At 41.5% G+C, this 18,491-nt stretch overlaps 1 protein-coding gene across 1 annotated transcript in view; it reads right to left on the bottom strand.

The window, feature by feature from the left end:
• The window catches only part of DDX59 (DEAD-box helicase 59), a 46,404-nt gene that overhangs the window by 13,215 nt on the left and 14,698 nt on the right, over positions 1–18,491 (bottom strand). Inside the window, exons 2-4 of the mRNA XM_073592946.1 lie at positions 15,588–15,755; positions 11,430–11,519; positions 322–573 (exon numbers count right to left, since the gene is read on the bottom strand). Of these exons, the coding sequence (XP_073449047.1) occupies positions 322–573; positions 11,430–11,519; positions 15,588–15,755 (510 nt within the window). The remainder of the gene's footprint in view (positions 1–321; positions 574–11,429; positions 11,520–15,587; positions 15,756–18,491) is intronic.

Raw genomic sequence — 18,491 nt, 5'->3', positions numbered from 1 at the left:
GATAAATCCTATTGCAGACTATAAAAACTTTACATATTTAAACTTTGTATTTAGAGGTTTGCCTGTATATATACAGAAAATACAGAAAGGAACCTTTTTACAGGTTTCATAAAGAAAGGCCCACCCAGATCCTCTTTTTGGATAATAGAAGATGGGTTAGCAGTTATCAAGTATTTGGAATCTGAATAGAATTTTTCAGTATGTTTTCACACAATTAATGTTTGCATACAGTTAATGCACAGTCATCATTTGAGTTCCAAAAGAGTTAAACATTCACACGTGAACCCATAAAACATACATAATAGCATTATTTATACTTACACTCAGTATTTCAAAGAGTTTCTTTTTCTTTGAAGGCTCTTCCACCCACAGTACAATCTGACGCACATTAGGACATGGTTGGTTCTTCTCACCAACAGTGATTCGCACAGGATCCCTTAAAAGCTGTTGGACAAATGTTTCAATGCTGGCAGGAATGGTGGCTGACACTAGGATTGTTTGACGATCCTGTGCAGCCTGTTCAATAATCTCAAGCACTTGCTGCTGGAATCCCATCTTTAGCATTGTATCTGCCTGGAAATGGAAGACAGACTAGTAAATCTACCCAAGTTGAAAAAAATCAAACCCTATTCACATACGGTATCAGCCAGTTCTCATTCTTTTCCAGAATCAAGATTTGTATACCAATGATATACAGTATATATACGGTAAACTGTAAGATCCACATTGACAGAGTTTGTGATTCAGGTTTTAATTACTCAGCAGTTCTGGGTGTCACCCCTTCCGTACAACAGATGCCGCCTCAATGAAGTTCCAGTACTGCGCCATTCTAAACTAATATTTAACTTTGGTAATATCTCTTAAACATGCCTATCAACCTTGCCCTTCTGGAACCAGGTTTTACATGAACCAATTCTGTGTGTACATTTAATTGCCCTGCTGTTTTTTTCTTAATGATTTAATGGCACTGTAAAGTACTGTATATTATGGCATAACTAAAATGGGACACAAGAGATTGCATTTTCTGTTGTATTGCATTTTATATTTTTTGTTTACACATGTATATAAAACATATCTTTAACCACTTGAAGACCAGGCCTTTTTCTGACACCCTTTGTTTACAAGTAAAAATCAGTATTTTTGCTAGAAAATTTTGAATCCCCAAACATTATATATATATTTTTAGCAGAGGCCCTAAAGAATAAAATAGTGGGTTTTGCCATTTTTGATGTCACGTGGTATTTGCGCATCGGTTTTTCAAGCGCAAATTTTTTGGAAAAAATACACTTTAAGGCCCCTTTCAGACGGACAGATAGAATGGCGCTTTTAGCTGCGGATTTTCTAGTTTTCTACCGCAGCTAAAAGCACACGCTTTCCTATGGCCCCATTCACACACTGCGTTTAGCTGCGTTTTGATTACATGCAGTTTGGTGCGGATAGAAAAAATAGAATTGACTGCGTCCAGGAGCGATTTAGCACAGTCCCATCATGCCCTGGGACTGTGACGTCATAAGGGGGCAGGGTCACTGGGTGACATCACCCAGTGGCCACGCCCCATGCCTATATAATTGGTTGCGGACCTCGCTCACGGCATTACAGCGAGAGGGAGCATCGTGTCAACATCTCTGGAAGAGAAGAGGGAAGAAGACGTCTCAAAAGACCGGGCTCCTCCGCTAGCAAAAGAGCGACAAAAGAGCAGAAGATAGCGAAGGAGCCCGGCAGAAGGAAGAAGGCACCGGAGAAGAACCAGAGAGCGCGGAGACGACACCGGAGAGAGGGAGAAGAGGCCTGAGAGACCCCCGAAGTCGGAAGAAGACCCCTGAAGTCGGAAGAAGACCCCAGGAGCTGCCTAATAAATTACTTTTAAAACCTGTGTAGTGTGTTTTTTTTATTGACACTTTTTTCCCCAGGTGAATGGGTAGGGGTACCATGTACCCCATACTCATTCACATAGGGTGGGGGGCTGGGATCTGGAAGCCCCCCTTGTTAAAGGGGGCTCCCGGATTCCGATAAGCCCCCCGCCCGCAGACCCCGACAACCAACGGCCAGGGTTGTTGGGAAGAGGCCCTTGTCCTCATCAACATGGGGACAAGGTGCTTTGGGGTGGGGGGTCCGCAGGGCGCCCCCCCTTGCCCCAAAGCACCAACCCCCCCATGTTGAGGGCATGCGGCCTGGTACAGTTCAGGAGGGGGGGGCGCTCGCTTGTCCCCAACCCCTTTCCTGACTGACCTGGCTGCATGCTCGGATAAGGGTCTGGTATGGATTTGGGGGGACCCCCATGCCGTTTTTGTGGCGTAGGGGGTGCCCCTTGGAAACCATACCAGACCGAAGGGCCTGGTATGCTCTTGGAGGGGAACCCATGCCGTTTTTTTATTTAAAATCTGGCGTGGAGTTCCCCCTCAAGATTCATACCAAACACAGTGCCTGGTATTGGCAGGGATCCCCATTCAATATGAGTCGATACCCTGTCGGGTTGCTATGGAAATGGCAAACCGCAGCTAAATGCAACCGCAGCTAATCGCACTGTACAAATGCAGCTGATCGCAGTGCCTGGTGTCTTGAATTTCACAGAAAAAAAAACATGCTTTTAACTGCGGCAGAATAGCCGTCTGTGTGAAAGGCACCTAATGAACACAGACACAATATAATACACAATCTTTGGTAAAATAAACAGATGGCGTTGCGCTGAGTAAATAGATACCACCCAACATGTCACCCCTCCCTCCTCCTGCAAGTCATTCAGCAGCTAATTTGTATAAAAGACATCCGTCGGCAGAAAAACAAGAATACCAGGATGATGGATGTAGCTGCAGACATCATCCCAGTACAACCACTTAGGCTACTTTCACACTGAGGCGCTTCACAGGCGCTACAGCACTAAAAATAGCGCCTGCATAGCGCCTGTAAAGAGCCTGTCCCGTCTCTTCAGTGTGAAAGCCCGAGTGCTTACACACTGGAGCGGTGCGCTTGAAGGATGGTAAAAAAAGTCCTGCAAGCAGCGTCTTTGCAGCGCTGTAGGAGCGGTGTATACACCGCTCCTAAAGCGCCCATGCCCATTGAAATCAATGGGGCAGCGCTGCCAACGCCCGCCCCAGTGTGGAGGTAGCCTTAAAGCCAAATGACACACATGCCCATTGACCAAGCACCAACCCCATTTCCAGAACATACATACATAAGAGGCATGTGTAGTAAAGAGTAAGAGTAGCTCCAGGCTCCTTCAGAAAAAGGTAAAAAAGTCAGCAGATAAAAATACTGTAGCTGCCAACTTTTAATATTGGGGCACTTACCTGTCCAGGAATCCAGCGGTGTCCTCACCCAAGCCGATTTTTCAATCTGCTATGTTGTGCCTTCCGCCCCCATCTTGACTAAGGCAAACTGGCAGTGAAGCCTTGCGGCGTTTCCAACTGCGCATGCGCGCAGCTCGCTGTGCTTTGTGAACGAGCTGGCTGCGGGGGAAGGAGGGAGGGGCGAACTGAGCCGGACGTGGGAGCCGGTATCTGTCAAAACCAGGTGCCCGCACCCCCCTTCCCCCCAAAAGGTGACAAACGTGGCAGCAGAGAGGGGGGGGGTCTGGCTAGGAGGCAGACAAGCAGGGAGCTTCCCCTTTTGGGTGGAGCTCCGCTTTAAGTGGTTTTAACATAGTGCTCTGTTGAACTTTATTACCAAGTATAAATGATTATATCTAATTTCCACCAACCAAATAGAACAACAGATCTTAAAGTGGAGGTCCACCCTGAAGAAAAAAAAATTGCATAAAAAAAATACCTAAAAAAAAAAAAAAAAAATTTTTTTAACTTATGTGAAATGGCTGTTGCTAGGCAGTCTTCCTAATCTGCCTCTTCCTACGCCGCGGTGATCTTCAGTCTTCTCCTCTCTGCGTTGTCTTCTGGGGAATGGGGCGTGGTGTGTTATGGGAACTGTGTGTGTTCCACAACACATCCCATTTACAAAGCGCTGCGCGACTCGCGCATGCGCAGTAGGAAACGGGCAGTGAAGCCGCAAGACTCCACTGCCTGTTTCCCTTAGTTAGGATGGTGGTGCCGGGACCCGAGAGCCGAGGGACGGGTCGGTCTCAGGCGGCCGACATCGCGGGCACCCAGGACAGGTAAGTGTGCTTATTTAAAGTCAGCAGCTATAGTGTTTGGATAATTTTTTTTTTTTCCCGGCCGGAATCCCGCTTTAAGTTAGGCAGATAGGACAATAACATAGTAGCTTGGAACAAATGTTTAAGATATATATAAACATAACTGTCTAAAAGATTCTATACCATATTCAACATTTTAGCTAGCCAGACTACCCTAGTTACAGCCCATGGTTATGGGTGTGCGTTGACATGCTCACTTTTGTGTCCTGTCAAGGTGTAATATCTATATGGTTTTGCATATGCACCAGAAGAGTGAATAAGTGTCCTTAAATAATTATTATTACTATTAGCTAGTCTTAAGCTGGCCCTACAAAACACAACACGATTCCTCCAGCCACACAAATGAGGTAGATATAAGGATTCCGTTAACTAAGCTCCAGGGGGTGGAGTGAAATGCCTTGGGGGCATCGCCTGGTTGGAGTCCAGGCTGAGGTTGCCACTCCATTCACCTCTCTAGGACATCTTAGATGCACGATTTCCATGGGCTACCCATTTTTTTCTTGAACCCTTGCAGGATCCAGGATGGGCTCCATACCTTACAAAATATTTTACAGCGCACACATACAAGAATGACATTTCCTGCAGGGATAGTTAAGAACACCTGAACATATTCAAAAAATACGGGGGTTTGGTCACACTATATGGTCATATAGTGCTAAGCCCACTTACTGCGACAAAGTCCATACCCTGTCAGCATTTTAACAGCAGCTGTTACACCATTCACATACCCCCTCTCTACCGAGCCTGAGCAGCACACACACACCCTTTCCAGATCATAGATAGAAGGATCCCCTGCCCCACCAGGACATTGTATTCTTACAGTGGGACTCGCAGCTGTCACAATACACCGATCAATGAATGCAGCCACTGATCGAGAAAAGTTTTCCCAACATTCTCCTTCTACAGAAAATCTATTACACAATAAACTGCTTTCAAGCAAAGACAACCACACAATGATCAAAATTTGTCCTGTCCCTGCTAAACCGGACAAATTTGTAACCGTCTATGGCAGTGATAGCGAACCTTGGCACTCCAGATGTTTTGGAACTACATTTCCCATGATGCTCAACTACACTGCAGAGTGCATAAGCATCATGGGAAATGTAGTTCCAAAACATCAGGGGTGCCAAGGTTCGCCATCACTGGTCTATGGCCTGCTCAACTTACACTGGAGCAGGATTGCAAAAACTGAGGAATAATTTAATACTAGAAAATGCATTTCCTGGGGAAAATGCGTGGGAATGCTGAATAGCTAAATTGCTAAAATGGCCGCCATCAAAACTGACCCATCAGAATTGCCCCATCAAAATTGTCCCCATTAAAATTGCCCCATCAAAATTGTCCCCATCAAAACTGCCCCACCATATTGCCACCATCAAAACTGCCCCATCATATTGCCACCATCAAAACTGCCCCATCAGAATTGCCCCATCATATTACCACCATCAAAACTGCCCCATCATATTGCCACCATCAAAACTGCCCCATCATATTGCCACCATCAAAACTGCCCCATCAGAATTGCCCCATCAGAATTGCCCCATCATATTACCACCATCAAAACTGCCCCATCATATTGCCACCATCAAAACTTCCCCCATCATATTGCCATCAAAACTGCCCCATCAGAATTGCCCCATCAAAATTGTCCCCATCAAAACTGCCCCATCATATTGCCACCATCAAAACTGCCCCATCATATTGCCACCATCAAAACTGCCCCATCAGAATTGCCCCAACAAAACTGCCCCATCATATTGCCCCCATCAAAACTGCCCCATCAGAATTGCCCTATCAAAACTGCCCCATCATATTTCCACCATCAAAACTGCCCCATCAGAATTGCCCCATCAAAACTGCCCCATCAGAATTGCCCCATCAAAACTGCCCCGTCATATTGCCACCATCAAAACTTCCCCCATCATATTGCCATCAAAACTGCCCCATTAGAATTGCCCCATCAAAATTGTCCCCATCAAAACTGCCCCATCATATTGCCACCATCAAAACTGCCCCATCAGAATTGCCCCAACAAAACTGCCCCATCATATTGCCACCATCAAAACTGCCCCCCATCAAAACTGCCCCATCAGAATTGCCCTATCAAAACTGCCCCATCAGAATTGCCCTATCAAAACTGCCCCATCATATTTCCACCATCAAAACTGCCCCATCAAAACTGCCCCATCAAAACTGCCCCATCAAAACTGCCCCATCATATTGCCACCATCAAAACTGCCCCCATCAAAACTGCCCCCATCAAAACTGCCCCATCATATTGCCACCTTTAAAACTGCTCCATAAAAATTGTCCCCATCAAAACTGCCCCATCATATTGCCACCATCAAAACTGCCCCATCAGAATTGCCCCATCAAAACTGCCCCATCATATTGCCACCATCAAAACTGCCCCATCAGAATTACCCCATCAAAACTGCCCCATCATATTCCTCTGTTATAAATCAGTACATGGTGTGTCTGTCCCCTCCCCCGGGGCTCTGTAATCAGAGCTGAGATGCTCCAGCCACCTCCCCCTTGTGTATAACAGAAGCTTTGGTAACCATGGCAACAAAACAAACACAGTACACTCTGATTAATGGCTAAAATTTCCTGAAATGACCTCTAAACAAAAAGCTTTTTCTCAAAAACTGTAAAAGATATCAAACTGAAAAGATATAGCCAGATAGCTGAATATTTTGTGAACATTTTAAAGTTTGTTTGGTGTCTCTAGGTGAAAGTATGAAGGAGCTGAAACTTTTGGGAGCGGAAGAAGAATTTAAGGATTTCAAGCATGCTCCCATTGACTTCAATGTTAAAAAAAAAGTGTTAAAAAGCTTAATATTTTAAAAAGTATAAATGGTAGAAAAAAAGTTGAAAAAGAGCACACCTCAGCTAAAAGAGACGAAAATTTTAATAGTTGAATGGTTTTAATAGCTGAAAGTATGCAGAAGTTACGCAGAACCAAAAAACGTACGGAATAAGAAGAAAGATAATAAAAAAACGAATAACAATAGTGGGAGTGCTAAAGCACTCCCACTAATAATAAAAAAACGAATAACAATAGTGGGACTGCTAAAGCATTCCCAATAACTAGAAAATGCATTTCCTGGGGAAAATGCGTGGGAATGCTGAATAGCTAAATTGCTAAAATGGCCGCCATCAAAACTGCCCCATCATACTGCCATCAAAACTGCCCCATCATACTGCCATCAAAACTGCCCCATCAGAATTGCCCCATCAAAATTGCCCCATCAAAATTGTCCCCATTAAAACTGCCCCATCATATTGCCACCATCAAAACTGCCCCATCAGAATTGCTCCATCAAAATTGTCCCATCATATTGCCACCATCAGAATTCCACCATCAGAATTGCCCCATCAAAACTGCCCCATCATATTGCCACCATCAAAACTGCCCCATCAGAATTGCCCCATCATATTACCACCATCAAAACTGCCCCCATCATATTGCCATCAAAACTGCCCCATTAGAATTGCCCCATCAAAATTGTCCCCATCAAAACTGCCCCATCAGAATTGCCCCATCAAAACTAAAAGTAATTTTTTTTTTTCAAAAGTAATTTTTTTTTTCAAAAATATTTTTTTTTTTTTCAAAAATATTTTTTTTTTTTCAAAAATGATTTTTTTTTTTTTCAAAAATAATTTTTTTTTTTTCAAAAATATATATATTTTTTTTCAAAAATGATTTTTTTTTTTTCAAAAATAATTTTTTTTTTTCAAAAATATTTTTTTTTTTTTCAAAAATATATATTTTTTTTCAAAAATAATTGCTGAATAGCTAAATTGCTAAAACGACCGCCATCAAAAATGCCCCATCATACTGCCATCAAAACTGCCCCATCAAAATTGTCCCCATTAAAACTGCCCCATCATATTGCCACCATCAAAACTGCCCCCATCAAAACTGCCCCATCATATTGCCACCTTTAAAACTGCTCCATAAAAATTGTCCCCATCAAAACTGCCCCATCATATTGCCACCATCAAAACTGCCCCATCAGAATTGCCCCATCATAATTGCCACCATCAAAACTGCCCCATCAGAGTTACCCCATCAAAACTGCCCCATCATATTCCTCTATTATAAATCAGTACATGGTGTGTCTGTCCCCTCCCCCGGGCTCTGTAATCAGAGCTGAGATGCTCCAGCCACCTCCCCCCCTGTGTATAACAGAAGCTTTGGTAACCATGGCAACAAAACAAACACAGTACACTCTGATTAATGGCTAAAATTTCCTGAAATGACCTCTAAACAAAAAGCTTTTTCTCAAAAACTGTAAAAGATATCAAACTGAAAAGATATAGCCAGATAGCTGAATATTTTGTGAACATTTTAAAGTTTGTTTGGTGTCTCTAGGTGAAAGTATGAAGGAGCTGAAACTTTTGGGAGCGGAAGAAGAATTTAAGGATTTCAAGCATGCTCCCATTGACTTCAATGTTAAAAAAAAGTGTTAAAAAGCTTAATATTTTAAAAAGTATAAATGGTAGAAAAAAAGTTGAAAAAGAGCACACATCAGCTAAGAGAGACGAACATTTTAATAGTTGAATGGTTTTAATAGCTGAAAGTATGCAGAAGTTACGCAGAACCAAAAAACGTACGGAATAAAATTAAAATTAAAATTAAAATTAAAACTAGAAAATGCATTTCCTGGGGAAAATGCGTGGGAATGCTAAATAGCTAAATTGCTAAAACGGCCGCCATCAAAACTGCCCCATCAGAATTGCCCCATCAAAATTGTCCCCATTAAAACTGCCCCATCATATTGCCACCATCAAAACTGCCCCATCAGAATTGCCCCATCATATTACCACCATCAAAACTGCCCCATCATATTACCACCATCAAAACTGCCCCATCATATTGCCAACATCAAAACTGCCCCCATCATATTGCCATCAAAACTGCCCCATTAGAATTGCCCCATCAAAATTGTCCCCATCAAAACTGCCCCATCATATTGCCACCATCAAAACTGCCCCATCAGAACTGCCCCATCATATTGCCACCATCAAAACTGCCCCCATCAAAACTGCCCCATCAGAATTGCCCCATCAAAACTGCCCCATCAGAATTGCCCTATCAAAACTGCCCCATCATATTGCCACCATCAAAACTGCCCCATCAGAATTGTCCCATCAAAACTGCCCCATCATATTGCCACCATCAGAATTGCCCCATCAGAATTGCCCCATCAAAACTGCCCCATCAAAACTGCCCCATCATATTGCCACCATCATATTGCCACCATCAAAACTGCCCCATCAGAATTGCCCCATCAAAACTGCCCCGTCATATTGCCACCATCAAAACTGCCCCATCAGAATTGCCCCATCAAAACTGCCCCCATCATATTGCCACCATCAAAACTGCCCCCATCAAAACTGACCCATCATAATTGCCACCAATAAAACTGCCCCATCATATTGCCACCATCAAAACTGCCCCATCAGAATTGCCCCATCAAAACTGCCCCATCATATTCCTCTATTATAAATCAGTACATGGTGTGTCTGTCCCCTCCCCCGGGGCTCTGTAATCAGAGCTGAGATGCTCCAGCCACCTCCCCCCCTGTGTATAACAGAAGCTTTGGTAACCATGGCAACAAAACAAACACAGTACACTCTGATTAATGCATAAAATTTCCTGAAATGACCTCTAAACAAAAAGCTTTTTCTCAAAAACTGTAAAAGTTATCAAAATGAAAAGATATAGCCAGATAGCTGAATATTTTGTGAACATTTTAAAGTTTGTTTGGTGTCTCTAGGTGAAAGTATGAAGGAGCTGAAACTTTTGGGAGCGGAAGAAGAATTTAAGGATTTCAAGCATGCTCCCATTGACTTCAATGTTAAAAAAAGTGTTAAAAAGCTTAATATTTTAAAAAGTATAAATGGTAGAAAAAAAGTTGAAAAAGAGCACACATCAGCTAAAAGAGACGAACATTTTAATAGTTGAATGGTTTTAATAGCTGAAAGTATGCAGAAGTTACGCATTACCAAAAAACGTACGGAATAAAATTATTAACATTATTAAAAACTAGAAAATGCATTTCCTGGGGAAAATGCGTGGGAATGCTGAATTGCTAAAACGGCCCCCAGCAAAATTGCCCCCATCATATTGCCATCAAAACTGTCCCATCATATTGCCACCATCAAAACTGCCCCATCAGAATTGCCTCATCAAAACTGCACCATCATATTGCCACCATCAAAACTGCCCCATCAAAAAAATTTTTTTTTTCAAAAATATTTTTTTTTTTTCAAAAATATTTTTTTTTTTCAAAAATATTTTTTTTTTTTTCAAAAATATTTTTTTTTTTCAAAAATATTTTTTTTTTTCAAAAATTTTTTTTTCAAAAATTTTTTTTTTTTCAAAAATGATTTTTTTTTTTCAAAAATGATTTTTTTTTTTTCAAAAATGATTTTTTTTTTTCAAAAATAATTTTTTTTTTTTTCAAAAATAATTTTTTTTTTTCAAAAATGATTTTTTTTTTTTTTTCAAAAATAATTTTTTTTTTTTCAAAAAAATTTTTTTTTTCAAAAATAATTTTTTTTTTTTCAGAAATATTTTTTTTTTTTTCAAAAATATATATTTTTTTTCAAAAATAATTGCTGAATAGCTAAATTGCTAAAATGACCGCCATCAAAACTGCCCCATCATATTCCTCTATTATAAATCAGTACATGGTGTGTCTGTCCCCTCCCCCCGGGCTCTGTAATTAAAGCTGAGATGCTCCAGCCACCTCCCCCCCCCTCTGTGTATAACAGAAGCTTTGGTAACCATGGCAACAAAACACTTTAAAACATTTTAAAGTTTGTTTGGTGTCTCTAGGTGAAAGTATGAAGGAGCTGAAACTTTTGGGAGCGGAAGAAAAATTTAAGGATTTCAAGCATGCTCCCATTGACTTCAATGTTAAAAAAAAGTGATAAAAAGCTTAATATTTTAAAAAGTATAAATGGTAGAAAAAAAGTTGAAAAAGAGCACACCTCAGCTAAAAGAGACAAACATTTTGATAGTTGAATGGTTTTAATAGCTGAAAGTATGCAGAAGTTACGCATTACCGAAAAACGTACGGAATAAAATTAAAAATAATAAATAAAATCGAATAACAATAGTGGGACTGCTAAAGCATTCCCACTAATTAAAAATAAATAAAATTGAATAACAATAGTGGGACTGCTAAAGCAGTCCCACTAATAAAATCGAATAACAATAGTGGGACTGCTAAAGCATTCCCACTAATTATACAACAACATTATCACTTACCTCATCCACTATCAGAATCTTTAGCTTAGCAAGATTTACAGAATCTTGTTTAAGTATTTCCAAAAGCCTTCCAGGAGTTGCTATAATAATCTAAAAGAAAAACAAAAACACAAAAAAAAAAAACACCACGTGTAAAAGGTCAGCAGGATTATAATGATCAATAAGCAACAAAAAGCACTGGGCACAGTATAGAAGGGTATTATGCAATAGACTTTTGTGGTATTTTCAAGCTAAAATATCTAGTAAGTTGCCATTGTTGGCCTCGGAAATAGTAATTACTTGTCCGAAGTCTTTCAAGTAACTGACCAGAAATGAATAGGCAGATCAGGACTTCACTTGCTGTATGCTTGTTCTGGGTCAGTGACTTACAAAGCACTAAAAATCAGTAGAAAGTCAAGAGCGCTCCATCTTTTAGAAAAGGGCCAATGCCTAGATACAATACACACTCAAAGTAGGCACTGGTCTTAAAAATGAAAATGTTTATAAAAAAATGACTGCGCTATACTAGAAAACAGTAGCAGCCAGCACTACAATCCAACAGAAATTGTGTGAATATATGAGATACAAAAAGTGTAGCGCTAAATATATCTAAACAGCCAATAAGAAGGACATATCAGTATAACAAAGTGCACAGTGCAAGATGAAACAATATAAGTGACATAACATCATCTATTTAAATAGTCCAAAATTGTGAAAAAAGACAAAAGTTCATGTCCAATGGTGATTATGAAAATAGAAATCCAAAATTTGACTTAAGGAGTCACCACGACGAGTGCATCCACCACCCAGAAGAGGAGATTGAATACCCTTACCATAAGGTAGCTGTAACCAAGCATGTAGTAATGATGGTCAGGATGGTAGTCACAGGAATGGTATCCAAGAGTTGACCTCAAGGTTCTCCACACCAGCTGGGCCACTTGTCAAATTATAAACTCCTACATCCATAGAAAATAAGAAACCTCCACATGGTGTAAAACGGTTTGGTCACGGATTTTATTAAAAGGTAGAAAACATACATAGATTCCAGAATAATGGGCATCATTAAAAACATTTCCTTATAGTGATCACATAAGCATTGAAAAAGGAAAAAAGGGGCGCAATCACATGACTCATCAGATCGCCGCGTTTTGTCCATAGACTTCAATTGGACGAAACACGTCGGTTCTGATGAGTCTGCTCCATGTGATTGCGCCCCTTTTTTCCTTTTTCAATGCTTATGTGATCACTACAAGGAGATGTTTTTAATGATGCCCATTATTCCGGAATCTATGTAAGTTATATACCTTTTAATAACATCTGTGACCAAACCATTTTACACCATGTGGAGGTTTCTTGTTTTCTATGGATGTTGGATTTTATCATTTGACATTTGACAAGTGGCCCGGCTGGTGTGGAGAACCTTGAGGTCAACTCTTGGATACCATTCCTGTGACTACCATCCTGACCATCATTACTACATGCTTGGTTACAGCTACCTTATGGTAAGGGTATTCAATCTCCTCTTCTGGGTGGTGGAAGCACTCGTTGTGGTGACTCCTTAAGTCAAATTTTGGATTTCTATATGTCAAATTATAAAATCCAACATCCATAGAAAACAAGAAACCTCCACATGGTGTAAAATGGTTTGGTCACAGATGTTATTAAAAGGTATATAACTTACATAGATTCCGGAATAATGGGCATCATTAAAAACATCTCCTTGTAGTGATCACATAAGCATTGAAAAAGGAAAAAAGGGACGCAATCACATGGAGCAGACTCATCAGAACCGTCGTGTTTCGTCCAATTGAAGTCTATGGACAAAACGCGTCGATCTGATGAGTCATGTGATTGCGCCCCTTTTTTCCCTTTTCAATGCTTATGTGATCACTACAAGGAGATGTTTTTAATGATGTCCATTATTCTGGAATCTATGTAAGTTTTCTACCTTTTAATAAAATCCGTGACCAAACTGTTTTACACCATGTGGAGGTTTCTTGTTTTCTATGGATGTAGGAGTTTATAATTTGACAAGTGGCCCGGCTGGTGTGGAGAACCTTGAGGTCAACTCTTGGATACCATTCCTGTGACTACCATCCTGACCATCATTACTATATGCTTGGTTACAGCTACCTTATGGTAAGCGTATTCAATCTCCTCTTCTGAGTGGTGGAAGCACTCGTTGTGGTGACTCAAGTCAACTTTTGGATTTCTATTTTCATAATCACCATTGAACATGAACTTTTGTCTTTTTACACAATTTTGGACTATATAAACAGATGACGTTATGCCACTTATACTGTTTTATTTTGCACTGTGCACTTTGTCATGCTGCTATGTCATTATTATTGGCCGTTTAGATATATTTAGCGCTGTGCACTGGTCTTAAAAATGACTGGCTATGCTTATTGAAGATATACAGAAAGTAAATATATTTCAGAAATCTGTGTCCTCTTTTTTCAGGCTGAAATGTTTTTACAATTAATTAGTTAACCTGCAGCTGTAGTAATGTCTCTGTAGACAGAGCAAATGCCAGTGATAAAAAGGAAGAAGGGATCCACTGCATTTTCAAAGAATCAGTGCTTGTGTTGAAAGTACCAAGGTTGTAGACAACAGAGGTGGCAGCCTCTGTATTTCTCTGAATAAAGGTGTCTTTAATTGCACGTACACAAACTCAACAGGAGAATTAAAGTGTTTGTAAAGGCTGAAGGTTTTTTTACCTTCATGCATTCTATGCATGAAGGTAAAAAACTTCCGTGTGCTGGCCCCCGCACAGCCCCCACCCTACTAATCACCTGAGCCCCTCTCGATTCAACGATGTGCACAGGAGCCTCAGCTGTCCTGGGTCCCTTTCTCCCCATTGGCTGAGACAGCAGCGGGAGCCACTGACTCCCACTGCTGTAAATCACAGCCAGTGAGCCAATGAGGAGAGAGTGGGGGGCGGGGCCAAGCCACAGCTTTATGGGTCTTATGGACAATAGAGCAGGGCTCGGAAATGAGCACACACCAGTGCCCCCATAGTAAGCAGCTACTATTGGGGGTCACTGATCAAGGGGGGGGAGCCAGGAGCGCCAACAGGGGACCCAAGAAGAAGAGGATCAGGGCTGCTCTGTGCAAAACCACTGCAAGGAACAGGTAAGTATAACATGTTTTTATTTTTTTTTAAATATACCAAAGAACCTTTAAGATCACTTTCATGAAAAAGTTATAATAAAAAGAGAAGCTTGGTTTGGAACAGGAAAATCTGGATGCTGCACACCGGATAAAGTTGAAAAACCTTCTTTATTGTAAAACTTGGATCATCAAAAATACAGGACAATCAGGCAGATAGTACAGACACAGCTGACGCGTTTCGCACTCTAAATCGAGCGCTTACTCATAGCTATGAGTAAGCGCTCGATTTAGAGTGCAAAACGCGTCAGCTGTGTCTGTACTATCTGCCTGATTGTCCTGTATTTTTGATGATCCAAGTTTTACAATAAAGAAGGTTTTTCAACTTTATCCAGTGTGCGGCATCCAGATTTTCCTGTTCCAAACCTTGCTTCAATTTGCATTTAGCCAGCACCTGGGACTCCCCTCCTCTGAAGGATTTACTAACATACACCTGGAATCAGGTCTACCTGAGCGGTGATTCATTTCTTCTGTCTTGTCTGCACAAAAAGAGAAGCTTGTTATCCATATTCTCTCTCTCCCTCTCCTCATTGGCTGAGACAACAGCGGGTGCCATTGGCTCCCGCTCCTGTCAAAGTCAGTAAGCCAATGAGGGAGAGGGGGCGTGGCCTGCTCTGTGTCTGAACAGAAACAGAGCAGTGGCTGGGGAGTGAGCCTGCTCAGGTGCCCCATAGCAAGCTGCTTGCTGTGGGGGCACTCGGCAGGAGGGAGGGGCAAAGAGCGCCAGTGAGAGATTCGAGAAGAGGAGGATCTGGGCTGCTCTATGCAAAACCACTGCACAGAGCAGTCAAGTATAATATATTTGTTATTTTTAAACAAAAAACACAAGACTTTAAAATAATAATTTTCAAATTTGACAGTTTTGCCACAGGTAAATTTATGGCATAATTGTTTCTTTGGTGTGGAGATTAGATTTAATATTTGACAATATTTAAAAAAAAAAGTTTTTGTCTGGATACATAAAATGACTAATTTATAGTGGATGTATGGAGTATCGGGTTGGGTTACCTGCACATTTTGCTTCAGCCTATAGACCTGAGGTGGTAATGGCATCCCTCCAACAAGCAAAGCAGTCTTCATCTGAGGAATTTTAAACATTAGCTCCTGGGCCTGTTTCTCAATCTGCACAGAAAGCTCTCTGGTGGGAGTCAAAATCAAAGCAACTGGAGCGTCTTTCTAACAGAGAAAAAACAAAAGATTTTATTTATACAGAGATTATAAATATCCTAGCACATCACAGAATATATAGACCATTCATATCCAAGTATATGTACAGTCAAAACTTTTTAGTTTTGTATTGGATTGATTCAAACTGATCAGATCACTTCCTGTCCCAAAAAAGCAACAGAAAACGAGAGGAACATTCTGGTGAGGATATTTTCCCTCTTAGATAGCTGTCAGCAGAACAGATGTCCCCATTAGAAGATTTACCAGCACCTCCTGTTTTGGTAAGAAACCTAAAATCTTCAATTTCAGATAAATTTTTGACTCTGTGGGAATGGTCATCAGGTCAAATAGAGAGGGTGAATCTACCCCGGGTGTCACAGACAAAAAATAAAAACCAATGAAAGTGCCAAACAAACATCCAAGAGTACAAGGTTTTCAATGATGAAAATGTGATTCATAGCAGAAGAGAGCCAACACATTTCAAGGGCCAAACACTCACTCCCCCTTCACCAGAGCTTAAAAAAAATGTTGACATTTGTGGCATTCACTAACACTGGCTTAAAGAGGAACTTCAGTCAAGGCTCATACATTAAGAAAAGCCTTCATCATATTAAATGTTTGTTTATAACAGTGGACTCCAAACTGCGGTCCAGGGGCTCCATGTGGCCCTTTACTTGCTTTTATTTGGCCCTTGGAATACCATCCCACCAACTGGAACTAATGAAGGAGCACCATTCTCCCTACTGAGACCTTCAATGAGGCACTATTCTTCTCATTGACAACAATGGGGCACTAATCCTCCCAATAAAACCAGTGATGTGCTGGGGCATTTTATACTCCCACCGGCCACAGGCTTGCTTCCCTACAGCCTGAAAGACAGTAAACTGGCCCTTGTTTAGAAAGTTTGGAGACCCCTGGTTTATGACACCCATTTCATCAATAAAAAGCGTGACTTTCCCAGTCCTAATTATATTATTACAGCACTCACCCCTTTTCTGACTAAGGATATTTTACATGGAGTAATTGAAGACAGCGCCCGTTCTGTTCCAGGGGAAACAACTGCTTCTCTGTCCTTCATACAAGAAAATCACGCACCTCTTGGCCACGCCTGCCCATTCACACCCTGCAGTCACGCCTGCACCCTAACACCCCAGGGCCATGCCTGCACACTGCCATCCTGTCTCCTCGCTGCTCCGCCTGAAGACTCCTGGGTTTTGTGACTAGGATATCCCAGGAATCAACGTGATTAGAGACCCTACATCACTGGCCTAGGCGAATAAAGTTGGAAGACTAAAAAAAGGGCGGGGGGGGTGGTCCGTTCGTAACATGTTACACCCCGATTATGAGTGTAACATGTAACAAACAATAAACTTATCCTTTAATAAAAGATTGGCTCCGCCTTCAACAGGAGACACAGAAACACAAACCAGTAAGAGATTAAAAAAAAGCCCCTCTTACCCCTCATCCTCAGTTGTTGTAAGTAAAAAACCTCCACCATATGCAACAATTTCAAGCATCATCACTTTAAACCAAAAACACCTGGGTGGGAATATGGACACTGTCCTGGAAGATTCTTGAAAATACCATTATCAATAATTGTAACCATGGTTTACCCAAATCATCTTCCAGGACAGCTACTTTAGAGGATAAACAAGTCAACATACCAGGGGGGGGTCTTAATGCCTGCATGTTACGGTCCCTACCGTGCCTTGCAGACAGCTCTGGGTGGTATTGAACTCATGACTGTCTGTTCTTGCTCCTGTTTCTTTTTTTCAAATATAAAGTTTATTCAACTCCAAACAGGGGTGAGGGCCCCAAAGTACAAACATTGGCGAGAATACAAATCAAGTTACAATTGCATTTGCAGAGGTAAAGAGTATTCATTACAAAAACACTCTATTTAGGCGATCATACAATTATAAAATATGCATTAATTTCTGATGAGACACACTTCTGTGATAGTCAATGTTTGTTATCAGTAACCTGCTGTTGGGGTAATCCTCACCTACATTTTCCACTTTTGCTCCTGTTTCTTTACCTCTGAGCCACACCTCAGTTCTACTCAGCCTGCTTTCCAGCCATGCCTAGTTTAGCATTAAGTACTGTGGGCGATACTCTGTTTGTACCTGTCACTCTTGGATCAGCTGTGGCAGGTTACCTAATTAGCTGGGTATAAAACCCTGTCTCACTCTGAGGGCTTTGTCAGTTCATTTTCTCATGTTTGCCAAGTGTTCCTGTGCTCCTGTCTTCTGTTGCAGTGTTCCAAGACTGACCCCAGCTACAGACCCTGGCTTTGTTTATCGTTATCCTGACTTCTGGAATCCCTGACTGTGGCTTTACCTCGACTATCCCTTGGCTATTCCTGTCAAGCCCCTGTGCACAGATTCACAGCCCAAGTAGCTTATCTCTTTGTTACCGTGGGCTGTGTGTATTTGCAAGGGTGAGCGTACATCTCAGCGCCATGGACTCCAACCTAGGTAAGCCCTTGCATAATGAACTGAACAACATGGAGTCGGCAGAGATGCTCACCTCCCTTGCTCTGCAAGTCTCCAGCCTGGGCCAGACCATTGCTGAGTTGCAGCAAGAAGTCCGCTTGTTTAAAGGCACAGTACGCCCTACCCTGGAACCTGCATGTCCGGAACCGTTTGTTGTGATGCCTGAGAGGTTTGATGGGAATTGTGCATCATTCTTGAACTTTAGGATGGATTGCGAGCTGTTGTTTGCGCTTAAGCCTAGGACCTATGC

This window comes from Aquarana catesbeiana, linkage group LG07 (assembly GCF_042186555.1).
Source record: "Aquarana catesbeiana isolate 2022-GZ linkage group LG07, ASM4218655v1, whole genome shotgun sequence".
NCBI lineage: Eukaryota > Metazoa > Chordata > Amphibia > Anura > Ranidae > Aquarana > Aquarana catesbeiana.
The sequence above is the reverse complement of the archived record's forward strand: the minus strand, read 5'-3'. Positions and strand labels throughout refer to the sequence as shown.